Raw genomic sequence first — 16,558 nt, 5'->3', positions numbered from 1 at the left:
GCAGATGACCTAAAAAAGACATTTCATCTGTTTTCTCTTTGTATTAAATTATAACTCTGTAATCTCCATATTTTTTAAACTTTTTGCTAAAGACCCCCCATATTAGGCCACTTGTTTTTGCTGATCCACTGTATGTATATCCATGATGTGTATTTGTTTGCTTGTGCATACTGTCAAGTGAAATATTAGTTTTAAAATGACATTTCTCCAACTCTTAATAAAATTAATAATTAAAACCAAAATACAATAGTTCAGTGGGTAGGAAAAGTATCATTTTGTAAAAGATACTTGCTAATGCATGACAGGGTAATGTAAATCAATATGTACGTATGTGTATTTTAATTTTCAGGTACATTTGTAATAAGGATAAATGCAACAGATGCAGATGAACCAAATAATCTAAATTCCAAAATTGCTTTCAAGATTCTTTCTGAAAACCTCGACGAGCCATTTGCATTCCATATTAAAAAATCCACGGGCGAAATTACAACATCAGCGTTATACCTTGACAGAGAGGTAAACTACACTCTGATATTGGCCCTTGCCCAGAGTTTTAACAACATTGTTTCAGTCTTCTTATCTCATTGCTGCTTCATCAGGCTTAGTAGATAAGGTCTGGAGACAGAGATTGTCTGACCCCCAACCTCATTCTGCATGTCCCACCCTCATTTCCTGCAACAGCTAACTTTTCCCTTTGTGTCTGCTCAGCTGTGCTGGCTGGTGCATTTTGTTTGGGCTAAGAATTAGGGCTGCGCTCAGCCAGCCATTCTAAACTGCACAGGGGGGAGTGGTAGCCTACTGACAGCTCATCCGCCTCCCCTTTACATTGCTGCCCACAGTAGGCATACCAAGCACAAGAGAGTAATATGGGGCGATCTTGTTCTTGTGTGTGAGTTGGGGTGACCAGATGTCCCAATTTTATAGGGACAGTTCCAGTTTTGGAGGCTTTTCTCATGTTGGTGCCTATTCTCCCTCGCCTCAGTCCCAACTTTTCACTCTTTCTATCCAATCACCCTAGGGCGAGCAAATTACAAGAGTCACAATCTGGTTCTTCAAGACTACTGATACATAGAGCTGGCCATAGCTTTTGTGGGTTTCTGTTGAAAATTAAGACATGAATTGCCACAGGAAGACTTTGGTAACCTCCTGTTGAAAGCTGCATGTTAAGTGTTATCAACAGCTTTATAGAACCTCCTCATTTGTATGTAAGGCTGTGTGTTCTTATTGCCCAGTAGATGGTGCTTCTTCCATTCAGTATCTTCTTGTACACTAACTTACAGCCTCTATGGGCCACCCTACTTAACGCCCAGATTAGCATTCTGACAGTGGGAGGATGTGGCAGGTCTAGCTCTAACTAGCACTATCCATCTGTCATTTTCATGGGCATTGTTGTCATGGAGTTCACTAAAACCTGAAGGGAGGTAATTGAACTATCTGTACAACCCTTTGCTAATTATATCCGAAAAGTGTGTATAACCCCAATTTCCTAACCCCCCAGTAAAAGGGCAGCCATAAAATTCCTACAGACCTTTGTACTGAGGTGGTTGTTCTTTTGTTTTTTATGTATCTCAAATTCTTTCCACCCATCATTTGCTAAGTTCTTTGGGAAAATGCTAAGTAGCTTCCTGAGCTCAGGATTCTGGTACAACAGGTCAGCTATCAGGATGGTTGTGATGAATGGAATTTAATATCAATTAAACAAACTACCATAGTCAGCCATTCCATAGCAAAGAAATAATGCAGGTACAGTACTGGGTCAAAATAAATGTTTACAACTTCGTAATTGTTTTTTGCGTAAATTTAAGCACTTATTTTTCAATGTGACACAGGAACGAAGTAGCTACACTTTGACTATAGAAGCGAAAGATAGAAATGGAGGCGAAACTGGTCTAGCTAAAACCTGTACTGTAAAAATCCAGATTTTGGATGTCAACGACAATCTGCCCACTCTTGAAAAGGAGAGTGTAAGTTTGTTGGTTAACAGCTTCTGTGTGTTCCTATGACTGGTAGTAATAAGTACAGTAGAAGTTTGATTGTCCGGCATCCCTGGGGAACTGGGGTGCCGGATAATCAAATGCATTGGATATTGGAGCAGAGCCAATGGGCCCTGATCTGCTGCTGTTGCAGGCCAGGCACCTAGTCCCGCTGCCACCAGTCCCTGAGCCGCCAGCACCAGCCAGCCAGCCACTGGCCCTGGCCCCCACCAGACAGCCGGCCCTGGCCCTCTGCCACTTGCCCCATCCCTGAAGCTGCCAGCACCGGCTGCACAGCTGGCCCCTCAGCCACTGGCCCTAGCCCTGGCTGGGCGGTTAGCCCCATGTCCACTCGCTGGCCAGGCCCCACAGCAACCAGCCCTGCTCTCCCAGCCCCAGCCGGGCAGCCACTAGCACAGTGAGTGCCAATTGATTAAGCATACCGGTTATCCGAATTCTGGGTAACCCAGCTTTTACTGTAATTTACTACCATAGGGAACACAAAGGACTCATTCTGTCGTAGACTTAACACTTTTTAAAAGGCATGTTGTTTGATTTGCAGTATGAAGGCAGTGTTGAGGAAAATAAAGCAAATGTGGAAATTATAAGACTGAAAGTATTTGACAGAGATGAAGAATTCTCTGATAATTGGCTAGCAAACTTTACAATTGTTTCTGGGAATGAAGGAGGTTATTTCCATATAGAGACAGATGCTCAAACAAACGAAGGAGTTTTGACAGTTGTGAAGGTAAGTGGCGAATGCAGAATGGGTTTTTTAATCAAAGGGAGACTTTTTAAAAAATTAGAATAAATTACGTAGGATCTTAATTAGAACTAAAACTCTTTGCATTTTACCAGCACATGAATAGCAAATAATAGCCACAAGTAACACTTAAGAATGGCTTGAGGCTCTGTGAGGTACATAATGGTAAAACACTGTGATCCAGTTGCTAACCAATCTAAGTTATCGGAATGCTCTTACTATATCGTTAATCAATGAAGTAACTTATACAAAGTTACTAACTTATTTGCCGTGAGAGAAAATATAGATACACAAACACACTAAATATTTCCCTTGTTAAATATGAATAGTACTTTAGTGAATGAAACAATGAATTCACACGTCTGTGGTTTTTAGGTTAATGTTGGTTGCTGATTAGACTCCAAAACCACAGAGGTCTGATTTTAGAGCCTGATTTTGTAGGCTGCTGAATATCCTGAATTTCCCCTAAAGTCAACATGAGTTGAGGATGCTCAGCAACTCATCATATCAGGTCTTAAGTATCGGAGGGGTAGCCGTGTTAGTCTGGATCTGTAACAGCAACGTAGGGTCCTGTGGCACCTTACAGACTAACAGAAAAGTTTTGAGCATGAGCTTTCCTAAGCACAGACTCACTTCATCAGATGCCGGTCTCGGAAATCTGCAGGGCCAGGTATAAGTAAGCCAGAGCAAGGGTGGGGATAACAAGGTTAGCTCAGTCAGCAACGGTGAGGCTTACTACCAGCAGTTGATCTGGAGGTGTGAACACCAAGGGAGGGGAAGCTGCTTTTGTATTTAGCCAGCCATTCACAGTCTTTGTTTAAGCCTGAGCTGAGGGCGTCCAATTTGCAGGTTGTAGCTCAGAAATTTCTCTTTGGAGTCTGGTCCTGAAATTTCTTTGCTGTAGGATAGCTACTTTTAAGTCTGCTACTGTGTGGTCTGGGAGATTGAAGTGCTCTCCTACAGGTTTTTGTATATTGCCGTTTCTGATATCTGATTTGTGTGCGTTTATTCTTTTATGTAGAGACTGTCCAGTTTGTCCAATGTATATAGCAGAGGGGCATTGCTGGCACATGATGGCATAAATTATATTGGTAGATGTGCAGCTGAATGAACCCCCGATGGTGTGGCTGATCTGGTTAGGTCCTGTAATGGTGCTGCTGGTGTAGATATGTGGACAGAGCTGGCAACGAGGTTTGTTGCATGGATGGGTCCCTGAGTTAGAGTGACTGTGGTGCGGTGTGGCTGATCTGGTTAGGTCATGTAATGGCGTTGCTGGTGTAGATATGTGGGCAGAGCTGGCAACGAGGTTTGTTGCATGGATGGGTCGCTGAGTTAGAGTGACTGTGGTGCGGTGTATAGTTGCTGGTTAGGATTTGCTTCAGGTTGGCAGGTTGTCTGTGGGCAAGGACTGGTCAGCCTCCCAAGGCCTGTGAAAAGTGGGGGATCATTGTCCAGGATGGGTTGTAAATCCATCATCAGGGATTTACAACCCATCCTGGACAATGATCCCCCACTTTCACAGGCCTTGGGAGGCTGACCAGTCCTTGCCCACAGACAACCTGCCAACCTGAAGCAAATCCTAACCAGCAACTATACAGCGCACCACAGTCACTCTAACTCAGCGACCCATCCATGCAACAAACCTCGTTGCCAGCTCTGCCCACATATCTACACCAGGAGCACCATGACAGGACCTAACCAGATCAGCCACACCATCGGGGGTTCATTCAGCTGCACATCTACCAATATAATTTATGCCATCATGTGCTAGCAATGCCCCTCTGCTATATACATTGGACAAACTGGACAGTCTCTACATAAAAGAATAAACGCACACAAATCAGATATCAGAAACGGCAATATACAAAAACCTGTAGGAGAGCACTTCAATCTCCCAGACCACACAGTAGCAGACTTAAAAGTAGCTATCCTACAGCAAAGAAATTTCAGGACCAGACTCCAAAGAGAAATTTCTGAGCTACAATTCATCTGCAAATTCGACGCCCTCAGCTCTGGCTTAAACAAAGACTGTGAATGTCTGGCTAAATACAAAAGCAGCTTCCCCTCCCTTGATGTTCACACCTCCAGATCAACTGCTGGTAGTAAGCCTCACCGTTGCTGACTGAGCTAACCTTGTTATCCCCACCCTTGCTCTGGCTTACTTATACCTGGCCCTGCAGATTTCCGAGACCAGCATCTGATGAAGTGAGTCTGTGCTCAGGAAAGCTCATGCTCAAAACTTTTCTGTTAGTCTGTAAGGTGCCACAGGACCTTTTGTTGCTGTTACATATCAGGTCTTGTATCTCTTTCTTTTATTTGTAGATAAGTGTTCAACAACATTTACAAAGTGAGTTAAGCCCTACAGATGAAAAGCACTTTCAGTGCTAAATATGATAATTATTAGAGAGCAAAAGCTAGAATGCACGAATGTTAGTTATGGAACCGATGCTTTGTACATCCTTTTTCCCGTTGTGATTCATAGACTGAGAGATTCCATTCCCAAGGCCAAGAAGCACTGTCCTCCCCAAAGTCAGGAGCTTGAAGTAATTACTTTGAATTTACCCACACAAAAAACAAGATACTGTGTTCTTATTTTGTATACTATTTGATATACAGGGCATTAGATACTGAAAGGAGACTTGACAAGCTAAATATTACATCTTTAGGTCAGCTTAATTTATTGGGTTTTTAACAAAGAAAATGTTTTTAAAGATTGAATGTTTAAACATTAACTGGGTCCCAAGTGCTGTGCTTACTTTCTGAGTGAAATTCAAGGGTTTCTTTTTTTTGTGCTTCTTGTAGGAGTTCAATTATGAAGAAATTCAAACCATGAACTTGAAGGTTATTGTTACAAATAAAGCAGCATTTCACAAATCAATTAGTAATAGCTACAAAGCAAAACCAATTCCCATCACAGTTAAGGTGATAAATGTTCCAGAAGGCCCTGTATTCAAACCCAAAACAAAGGTGATTAAAACAAGTGAGAGTATGAAAATAAACCAGATTATTGGGACATTTCAAGCCTATGATGAAGGTACTTTAAAAGGAGCAGAAGGTGTCACGTAAGCATCATATTTTTATAAATTAACAATGTTGTCATTTATAGAAAGTCAACTCTCCTTTTATGAAACACTAGGTTGAAATTATTTCATAGTCGTGCTGTTTGATAGATGTGTCTAATTATTATCATGTAAATGGATATTCTCTAGCAGTGTCATAAACTGTGTTCTGTGGAACCCTGGTGCTCTGTGAACAAATGGCAGGTGCGTTTGGAAAAATACACTGATGGTATCAACTTCTGTTATTAAAACCAGAGACAGTGTTATTTCTTCATTGCTATGATTCCTGATTAAATTACTTCATTTTGTTTTTGTGTATATGTTGCTGTTTGCATTTTGGGGTGTTTTGTTTTTTGGTATGACTACAGTTTTTTTGAAGAAAATTTGCATAGATATTCTGCATAAAAATTATTATTGATTTGGTGTTCCATGGCCTCAAAAAGTTTAAGAAGCACAATTCTATAAGGTCTTATGTGGAATGTGTGGACTTCTTAAAAAATCATCTGTTTTGTGTTAATTCGTATGGGCTATGTCTACAATAGCCCAAAACTTCGAAATGGCCTTGCAAATGGCCATTTCGAAGTTTACTAATGAAGCGCTGAAATACATATTCTTCTTCGAGTGTCCCCGTGGGTGCTCCACATTAGGTGTCGGGCTCGCCCGGCGCCGCAGATCGGATCTTCCAAGCAGTTTCTGCCAGACCGCGCATGCGCTGGCGCGCGCCGCTCCCTTGAGCACTCCTGGCCACGTGCGCGATCCGGTCCCTGCCAGTTCCTCTTAACCACCGTCGGCTTCAGACGGAATCCGAACTAGGCTAAGGCCAAGTTAGCATATTTAATGGTTTTAACTGTTTTTTCTTTAAAGTTTTCAAGTTCTTAGGCTACTGCAAGTTAGCCGGTTGTTATTTTTAAAAAAAAAAAAACAAACAGCAAGCGGGACGGCATTCAGTCCAGTCCCAGTAACAAGCGCCGGAGGCCAGGAGCCTAGGGCCATCAGGCCTCCTGCTGCGGCAGGCCATCAGAGAAGGGAAAAAACAGCACAGAGAAGGTGCTAAGTACCCATTAACAACTGAAAGACTCACCAACAATGTCCTCTTCAGGATTTAAGAAATGTGAGTCCTGCCGAGAGGCAATGCCAGCGTCTGATGGGCACAGTCTATGCATAAGGTGCCTGGGGGAGTCCCATGTTACACAGAAATGCTCCTTCTGTGCAAAACTAACAGCCAGAGCAAGGAAGGACAGGGAGATGCGGCTTAAAATGCTGCTCTTCGACAAGGCCCTCCAGCCAGACATGCCGGAGCAGCCGCAGCAGGAGGGACCCTCCGGGGCCCATAAAAGGAAAGCCGCCTCCCTCACCCCATCAGCGCAAAAATGGAGGAAAGCCTCCCCAGCCCGATCCCTGCCGGCAGCAACAGCGAGCGGGACGGGAGGAGCGCGCAGCCCCCAGCCGCAGCAACAGCTGATCGGCGGCGGCACGGAGAGCCACATGGAAGCGGCTCAGCCTCCGATAATCAAACAGCCGCTACGCACCGCAGGCAGGGCGGCGGCTAAACAAGCGCCGGTACCGGCGGCACCGCAAGCAGCGGCACCGACCCCCAGGGAACCGGCGGTGCAGAGCGCGCAGGCACGCAGCCTGCAGGCACCAGAGGACACCGCCCGTGCGGCACCGCCCATGAGCGTGCCGAGCACGGCGCGGACGGGGCAGAGATCCCCTACACACCAGGGGGCGGAGCTGCCTCGTCAAGGGAGGGAGAAGGCTGCACACAAAACGAGGCACCGCAGCCCCTCTCCAGACAGGGCTGCGGAGTTGCTTTCTTTCAGCCCTCCGCTTATGCTGCAGACTCCAACCAGAAGGCAGGGGTCCCCCCTAGCCTACCCGGAGCCCCCATCTCCATTTTTACAACCAGCCTCGCCCTGGCTGGGACCACCTTCACCCTTCCTGGGGTTTGAACCGCTGGAATACTATCCAAAATCGCTCTCTCCAGTGTCCCAGATCTCTCGACGATCTCGCTCCCCCAGACGCAGAGGGTATGCACCAAGGGAGTGGTCTAGGTCACCTTCCCAAGAACAGTGCCTATACTGCCATGGTCGCCCCTATCACGCAGGGCATAGACACCACTGGCAATCGACCAGGGAAAGATCCCCACAGACGATCTCGTATCCCCGAGGGCAATCGCGACCGGGGACAGAGACTCAAGTATCTCAGGGGGGACTGGTTATGGAACCCCGAGATTTTCCCTCGCAAGCCTCTAGCGAGAGGGTGTACCATCACCAACAGGAACCGGAAGGGTCCAGACAGGCGTACCCCAGCGGTTCCTCGCTCTCCTCCCCGGACGAGGCTACGGCCCCGGGGGACGTCCATCCTCCGGACGATCTCAAACAGTTTCAAGAGCTGTTTAAGAGGGTGGCCTTCACGCAAGGCATCCAGACAGCAGAGGTGCAAGAAAAACACCATAAGCTCCTCAAAAATCTGAGACCTCTGGCCTCCTCCAAAATAGCAATAACGCTTGATGAAGCAATCTTGGAGTCCACCACTATGATATGGCAGACCCCTGCGACTATTCCGCCTGTCCACAAGAGAGCGGATAAGAAATACTTCGTGCCGGCGAAGGGCATGGAGTTCCTGTTCAGCCACCCACAACCAAATTCCTTGGTGGTGGAGTCGTCGCAACAAAGATCAAAGACATCTCAATTCAGGACAGGGGGAACAGACAAAGATGCCAAGAAGCTAGAGCTGTTCGGCAGAAAGGTCTCCTCCTCCTCCACTCTACTGTTGCGAATGGCAAATTACGCAGCGCATTTAGCGAACCATAATTTCGACAGCTATACTAGGTTAACCTCCCTCATGGACTTGCTTCCAGAGGACAAGAAACCGGTGCTCAAGGCCATCGTGCAAGAAGGCTACGCGGCCTCGAGGATGGGAGTTCAGATCGCCCTGGATGTTGCGGACACAGCAGCACGTTCCACAGCAACGGCAGTGGTGATGCGAAGGGAGTCCTGGCTCCAGACTTCGGGTATACCGAGGGATCTGCAGGCAAAGATAGTCGATCTTCCCTTCGACTCGCAGAAGCTGTTTGCTGAATCAACTGACTCGGTCCTTCATTCCAGTAAAGATTCAAGAGCCACACTTAGGACCCTGGGGATTTACACCCCTCCATACAGAAAGAAAAAGTACTACCCTCAACAAAGACGGTACCAGTACCAGCAACAGCGTCCCCAGTACCACAGGGGTTACGAGCAAGGGCGACATCAACAGCACCAGCAGTACAGAACTCCCAGGCGACGTTCCCAACAGAGCCATGCGTCCTCGGGGCAGGGCCAAAGGCCACAAGTTTGACACACAGATCTAGAGCTGCGCCATCACTACCATCGCACAAGGTCATCCGAAGCGGCTATTCCACCATCGCCTCCGACCATTCTACGACCAGTGGCAAAGGATCACCACAGACAAATGGGTGCTGGAGATCATAGCCACGGGGTACGCCATCCCCTTCCAGTCGCTCCCACCGCCACGACCTCCACCCAGGCCCCAGCTCCAGGAGGCCTCCCATGTAGCGAGGCTCAAGCAGGAGGTAGACCATCTCATGCTCATAGTGGCAGTGGAAAGAGTGCTGGAGCAACTGCAAGGAAAAGGGTTCTACTCGAGGTACTTCCTCACGGAGAAAAAGACAGGAGGCTGGAGGCCCATCTTAGATCTTCGCGGCCTCAACCGGTACCTGCGCAAGCAACGCTTTCGGATGATCACAATCGCCGCCATCCTTACGGCACTGGACGATGGAGATTGGTTCGCAGCCCTCGATTTACAAGACGCGTATTTTCACATAACTATCCATCCGGCTCACAGGCGATTCCTCCTGTTCATGGTAGGCAACGAACATTTTCAATACAAGGTCCTACCGTTTGGCCTCTCCTCGGCCCCCAGAGTCTTCACCAAGACCTTGGCAGTGGTGTCAGCCTATCTGCACAGACGGGGGGTATTTATATTCCCGTATCTGGATGACTGCCTACTCAAAGGGGCCTCGAAGGAGAAGGTACTACGCATGATACGCGTCACAGCAGGCACGTTCTCTTTGCTTGGCCTGGTTATCAATCTGGCAAAATCAAAGATAGACCCCACACAGGACATAGAGTTCATAGGGGCACGCATAAATTCTATTACAGTGAGAGTATATCTACCAGAGACTCGCTTTCGAGCCATCGGCTCCCTCGTGCAGGTCATCACCTTCAGCCCTACGGTGCCGGTCCTGACGTGCTTACAGCTGCTGGGCCACATGGCAGCGGCGACATTCGTAGTACAGAACGCCAGGTTACACATGCGCAGCATGCAGCACTGGCTGGCGAGCGTGTACGAACCAGCAGCACACACCGTTCACAGGGTGGTGTCGCCCACAGCAGAGGTGCGCAAATCCCTGCAATGGTGGGTAAACCCCAAGAACTTGCTAACAGGGGTACCCTTCCACCAACCACAAATATCGGTTTTTCTTACTACAGATGCCTCCCTCATAGGGTGGGGAGCACACATGGGCGAAGAGGTGACGCAAGGGCTGTGGTCCTCCACGGAGCAGTCACTGCACATAAATATACTGGAGCTCAGAGCAGTGTTCAACACCTGCAGACACTTTTGAGACCATATACAAGGCAAAGTCGTCGGGATCAGTACAGACAATACCTCCACCATGTTTTATATAAACCGGCAAGGAGGAGCTTGGTCCCGTGCCTTATGTGCGGAAGCAGTCCGATTATGGAACTGGTGCATCGCCAACAATATAATCTTGAAAGCCTCGTACTTGCCAGGCGCTCACCAATGTGAAGGCAGACCAGCTGAGCAGGCGTTTCGCACTCGCGCATGAGTGGCAGATCCGTCCCGATCTGCTACGACCGATTTTCCACGCATGGGGTTTTCCCCAGATAGACCTGTTTGCCACTCAACACAACAAGAAGTGCCCATGATTCTGTTCCAGGGCAGGACTGGGATGGGGGTCCCTGGGGGACGCGTTCGCGATCTCGTGGAGGGGCCCCCTGCTTTATGCTTTTCCTCCCACAGTGCTGATCCACAAAGTCTTGCAGAAAGCCAGGAGGGGAGGAGCCCGGATGATCCTGATAGTCCCAACGTGGGATCGACAGCAATGGTTCCCCCTAATCCTGCGCATGTCGGACCATCCACCGATGCCTCTTCCGGTGGCGCGGATCTGCTCACGCAAGCCCAGGGGTCCATAGTGCATCCGCACCCCCAAGGCCTGCGACTACAAGCGTGGTTAATCCATGGCTCAGCTCCCTAGAGAGCACATGCACAGAGGAAGTGCAGCAAGTCCTAGAAAGTAGCAGGAGGACTTCCACCAGGAAGACCTACAAGCAGAAATGGACTCGCTGCACGGCTTGGTGTTCTACCAAACAGCTGGCCCCCCTTTCGGTGCCTATACCTATAATATTAGAGTATTTACTGGACCTCAAGAGAGGAGGACTCTCACTATCCTCGTTAAAGGTCCACCTTGCCGCCATTTCGGCGTTCAGACACGAGGAGGAAGGGTACATGGTGTTCGCCCATCCCATGGTTACCAGGTTCCTCAAAGGGTTGGTAAACCTATACCCCCCTCGGAAACCGATTCCACCTTCGTGGAACTTGGACCTGGTGCTTAACGCGCTAACGGGACCACCGTTCGAGCCCTTGGCCACGGTTCCCCTCCGCCTCCTTATGATAAAGACGACCTTTCTTCTCGCAATTACGTCAGCTCGCAGTGTGAGCGAGCTTGCGGCGGTTATGGCAACGCCACCCTGCACTGTTTTTCCCAAGGGGGCGGTAACCATACGGCTGCATCCAGCCTTTGTTCCCAAGGTTTCTTCTGAGTTTCACATTAACGAACCTATTGTTCTACCCTCGTTTTATCCAAAGCCTCATAACTCTAACAAAGAGGCGCGCCTACACCTCCTGGACGTGAGGAGGGCGCTAGCCTTCTATGTAGACAGGACCAAGTCCTTCCAGAAAACGGATAGACTCCTAGGCGCTCTCGCTCCCAAATCGAAAGGAGAAGGTCTCTCTTCGCAGAGAATCTCGAAGCACATCGTATCCTGCATAAAAATGTGCTACGAGCTCAAAAAGACTCCTTTATTGGCCACTCCCAGGGCTCATTCCACTAGGGCAGTGGCGGCATCAACAGCCTGTTTCAAGGGTGTTGCGCTAAAAGACATTTACAGAGCGGCGACCTGGTCATCCTACGACACCTTCACCAAACATTACGCCCTTCACAGGGTATTCCAAGAGGATACCCGTCTCTCGACAGCGGTCCTCTCGGGGACAAGCTGCACATAATCCGATTACCCACCTCCTATCTTGGGTTACTGCTGGGTAGTCACCTAATGTGGAGCACCCACGGGGACATTCGAAGAAGAAAGACAGGTTACTCACCGTAGTAACGGTGGTTCTTCGAGATGTGTCCCCGTGGGTGCTCCACTACCCGCCCATCCTCCCCGCTTCGGATCTCTGTTAGTGTTTTGCAGGGGCATCCGAGGCGGTTGGTCAAGGAACTGGCGGGGACCGGATCGCGCATGTGGCCAGGAGCGCGCAAGGGAGCGGCGCGCGCCGGCGCATGCGCGGTCCGGCAGAAACTGCTTGGAAGATCCGATCTGCGGCGCCGGGCGAGCCCGACACCTAATGTGGAGCACCCACGGGGACACATCTCGAAGAACCACTGTTACTACGGTGACTAACCTGTCTTTCAGCGCCTCATTAGAACGCTGGCAGCAGTGGCACTTTGAAATTGATGTGGCTCATCCAGACAGGGCTCCTTTTCGAAAGGACCCCGGCAACTTCGAAATCCTCTTATTCCTATCTGCTGTTAGGAATAAGGGGATTTCAAAGTTGCCAGGGTCCTTTCGAAAAGGAGCCCCGTCTGAACGAGCCGCGCGGTGATGAGCTGCGTCAATTTTGAAGTGCCGCGGCTGCCAGCATGCTAATGAGGTGCTGAATATGTATTTCAGCACTTCATTAGTAAACTTCGAAATGGCCATTTGCGTGGCCATTTCGAAGTTTTGGGCTAGTGTAGACACAGCCATGATGAGAAGTGTATCTCCCTATAGAAACCATCTATATTGATGTGTCCATTTAGTAAATCTACAAGTAAGCCAATGCATGACATTTTTGGTTTCATACTGTGAACTGATATTTAGGATGAAATGTGGGAATGCCCTGCAAATGGAGATACAGGAGTGCAGAGGAAATATTCAGTGTGTGTGTGCATGTGTGTATGTGTAGCAGCTTCTATCATCTCCACCTTATGGTTGTATTGCTTATTAGAATTTGTTGTTGTTTTTTTTTATTTCAAACAGATATGTCAAAAAATATGACAGAGATAATTGGATTGCAATAAATTCTGCAACCGCTGAAATCAAGCTCATAAAAACACCTGATTATGAATCAATTTATGTAATCAATGGTACCTACAACGTCACTATTCTGGCCATAACGAATGGTAAGTTGTGACGCATTACATTTCATGTCATATGTATTCATAAACCTTTCTTTACAAGCTTCTTGCGTTTCTGAGGTCTGAACCCAATGTTGCATAGCAAGAGAGAACAAATCTTACCATATGATCAGTACCTATCCAAGGAAAAACGTTGCAGCCATATTTTGATGCCCATCAAAATGAAAGCAAGTGCTCACCAACATAAACAAGGGCTCTGTGGCCTAACACATTAATAGTGTAAATGTCAGTTTCTCTGGCATAAGCTGGCAGGGCTCCTTTGACTGTAAGTCTGTGTATATTATGGTTACTTCCTGGTTCTTATGCAATCTGGAAATGTAGCTGGAAGAAGTTTTTTGTCATCCTTTTTAACACCATATAAAAAGGTTTCTAAATTCTGCGCTTTATTTTATTTTAAAATTCTGATTGTTTCCTTTTTGTAGCTATTTTACAAGATGATTAGCTTAAAGCATGAGACTTCCACCCCACTCTGACCCCTATATGCTATGTAAAAAGATAGCAGCAGCATAAAAGGGCTCCGAACTGGGGAGAATTCTTTGTCTCCTTGCACAAAAAGTGTAGAAGACATCTGTAGGCTGTCCTCCAGAGACTCCCTTGCAAGTACTAGCCTGAGATGCATGCTGTGGCTCCATGTGCATGTGGGGGTATAGCATATCACACTGCAAAGATCATACACAGCATTGCTGCCTGTAATAGCTAAGGACAGGGTGCCGTAACACAGACTGTCCCCCAAGACTGTCTAAGTTATGCTGGGGGATGTTCTGGCCCCCAGAGCAGTCCAGAACCTATGCAGTATAAAAGTGCCTTAAAGTCAAATAGCACTTCCTCCTCCTGGGCTGCAAGTTATGTGCTGTGCCTCCTGAAGGGTGTGGCTAGCCTCAACCGCATGATTGTAGCACAGGTAGGCCGTACCTGCACTCTTTTAAAAAAAAAAAAAAAATTAGCTAGCACAGATAACAATAGTAGTGACGCTATGACTGCATGAACCCTAGCTCAGGCCAACAACACAGGTAAATAACCAGGTAGGCTTCCTCTGGTGGTGACTAACCTTTGCCAAAGCTCATGCCACTACATCCACATCCCAGCTCTCTCAGCACTCTGTGTAAACCATCTAAACAAGGAGCACTGGGTGTCCATTTACACTGGCACATTAGAGCGTTATAATTTGCTGCATCCAGGGTGGGGATGATGGGATTGTTTTTTCACACCTGAGTCAGAAAGTTGCAGCTCAGTAAAGTTCCAATGTAGACATGACCTCAGTTGAAAAATGTATTCTATTTAGCATGCGTAACTATGCAGATATGTCTAACATTAAGAATGAAATCCTGGCCCCATTAAAATCAAAGACAAAACTACCACTGGTGTCAATAGTAACAGGATCAGGTCCTAAATTTGTATTTGTATGCATTTTATACTCTTGGGGGAAAAAGTGTGACTTTTTTAAAAGCAGAAATGTGTGTACACGAGTTCAAACTTTCACAATTATACCTGCAGATTATCCTCAGAAAACAGCCACTGGTACCATTGCAATTCAAGTTGTGGATAACAATGACAATTGTCCAATCATTATGACACCAGCACAAACGGTTTGTTCAGATGCAAAGTTCTTCAGTTTTACAGCTGAGGATCAAGATGCTTATCCAAATGGTGCTCCTTTCACGTTTAATGTCATTGATGAGCCTGAAGGGATGGCAAAGAGATGGTTGATCGGAGACGTAAATGGTAAGTATCAATCTGAAGTGCAATAAACATCGTTGTGATGTTTTAGTTCTTTGCAGTTCTGCATTTATATCATATGTTATTAACTCTGGGCAGATCGGAATCTTAGGTCTTGATCCAGCCACATCTTCTGTGACACACCAAGAGCTGTATCTAGAGTTTGAAGCTGTCTCCTTCCTCCCACCCCTTTTTTTTAAGTGTCATAGAATACAAAATTCTGTGTTTTGGGAGTCGAAGTGGTTCTAGGTAACCTGATCACTTGTCATTGGGCTCTTGAGAATGATGTTGGGACTAAGTCCACTTCCCTTCTCCTGACCTCACAGTATTCAGGTGATGGATGTTCCTCCCTACAAGACTGAATTTGCAGTGATCGCATTCCTGAACTGCACTGCAGTTCAGGGGCTGAGCTACCCAGAAAAAGGAAATTGACACACACATCAACTAAATCCTTAATTGGCTGTCCAAGTTATTCTAGTGTGGTGTTTCCCAAACTGATTTGTCCATGTAATACTTTTGGACTTGGAATATATTGACGGAACCCATACGTGCTGGTTGTGGGGGCAGGAGGAGGGTTTCATACTGAAATATTGCTGCACGTAATGGTCAAAAGTTTATTTAAAAGAATTTAGGGGTTTTTAGATATCTTTTATTGTACAAAGAACATAAAAAAACAAGATAAAATCATCTGAATGAACAACTAATGTCCTGATAGAACAGTTAGCAACCCTGTATTTAAGTATAAAAATTAAAAATTAAGTACAAACCCAAAACAAAAATGTCAATATAACAGTTGAAAGAAGGATGGTTAGTGTCATTCTTTTGTACATAAACAGAGAGGACAATATTGTTCAAAAAAGACTGTCCTTCCTTAAATCTTAAAAAAAATATTTTTGTGAAAAAGAAATGAAAAACAAATTAGGTATGGAAAAATACTTTTAAATTTTCTGTTTTTATACATTTGTTATTTTTACAGAAAACTATGGGAAAATAAATACAAGGCTATGTCTACACTTTGAGATATTGATTTTAAGTCATTTAGCCCAATTTTAGCAAGTGCCAGTTTTCACTGTACATTCCATTAGCTCAATTTATGGTGCACTAAAATAGACGTAATATCAATATCATAATATTGTAATAACCTGACAGGTGTAGCGTTCAGTTCAAATATAAAATTCTGAATGAAGTTGAGAAGATCCACGTCTTTAAATTGAATTCATTGGCCTCCAGAGATGTCCTGTATATGCCCCACAGTTCTTCGCTCTGGACTCTTCCATCTCCACTGCTCTCAGTTGCTGAGGAATTAGGCAATAGGAAAACCATTTAAATTTGTCACCCAGAAGCCCATGGTTGTAGGGTCATGAGAGGCTGAAAAATCTTCCTTCTTTTTCTTTGCTATTAATGTGGCGGTGGAGTCTGTGGTTCTGTGTCTACCTCTGCTAGCTGCCTTTTTCTTTTGTGCTGCCTAGTGCCAGCTACTGCCCACCCTCCCCGCCCCCCACACCATGTTGCAGCTAGGCTGTGGGTGGGGATCGTGCTTGTCTAATAGGATGAGAAACTTCTTTTC

The 16,558-nt window shown here is 46.5% G+C and overlaps 1 protein-coding gene across 1 annotated transcript in view; it reads left to right on the top strand.

Moving 5' to 3' along the window:
* The window catches only part of DSG2 (desmoglein 2), a 54,990-nt gene that overhangs the window by 27,422 nt on the left and 11,010 nt on the right, over positions 1 to 16,558 (top strand). Inside the window, exons 6-11 of the mRNA XM_074985815.1 lie at positions 350 to 516; positions 1,830 to 1,964; positions 2,536 to 2,721; positions 5,539 to 5,798; positions 13,118 to 13,260; positions 14,770 to 14,997. Of these exons, the coding sequence (XP_074841916.1) occupies positions 350 to 516; positions 1,830 to 1,964; positions 2,536 to 2,721; positions 5,539 to 5,798; positions 13,118 to 13,260; positions 14,770 to 14,997 (1,119 nt within the window). The remainder of the gene's footprint in view (positions 1 to 349; positions 517 to 1,829; positions 1,965 to 2,535; positions 2,722 to 5,538; positions 5,799 to 13,117; positions 13,261 to 14,769; positions 14,998 to 16,558) is intronic.

This window comes from Carettochelys insculpta, chromosome 2 (assembly GCF_033958435.1).
Source record: "Carettochelys insculpta isolate YL-2023 chromosome 2, ASM3395843v1, whole genome shotgun sequence".
NCBI lineage: Eukaryota > Metazoa > Chordata > Testudines > Carettochelyidae > Carettochelys > Carettochelys insculpta.
Note: the sequence above shows the minus strand (reverse complement) of the source record. Positions and strands in the feature narration are given on the sequence as shown.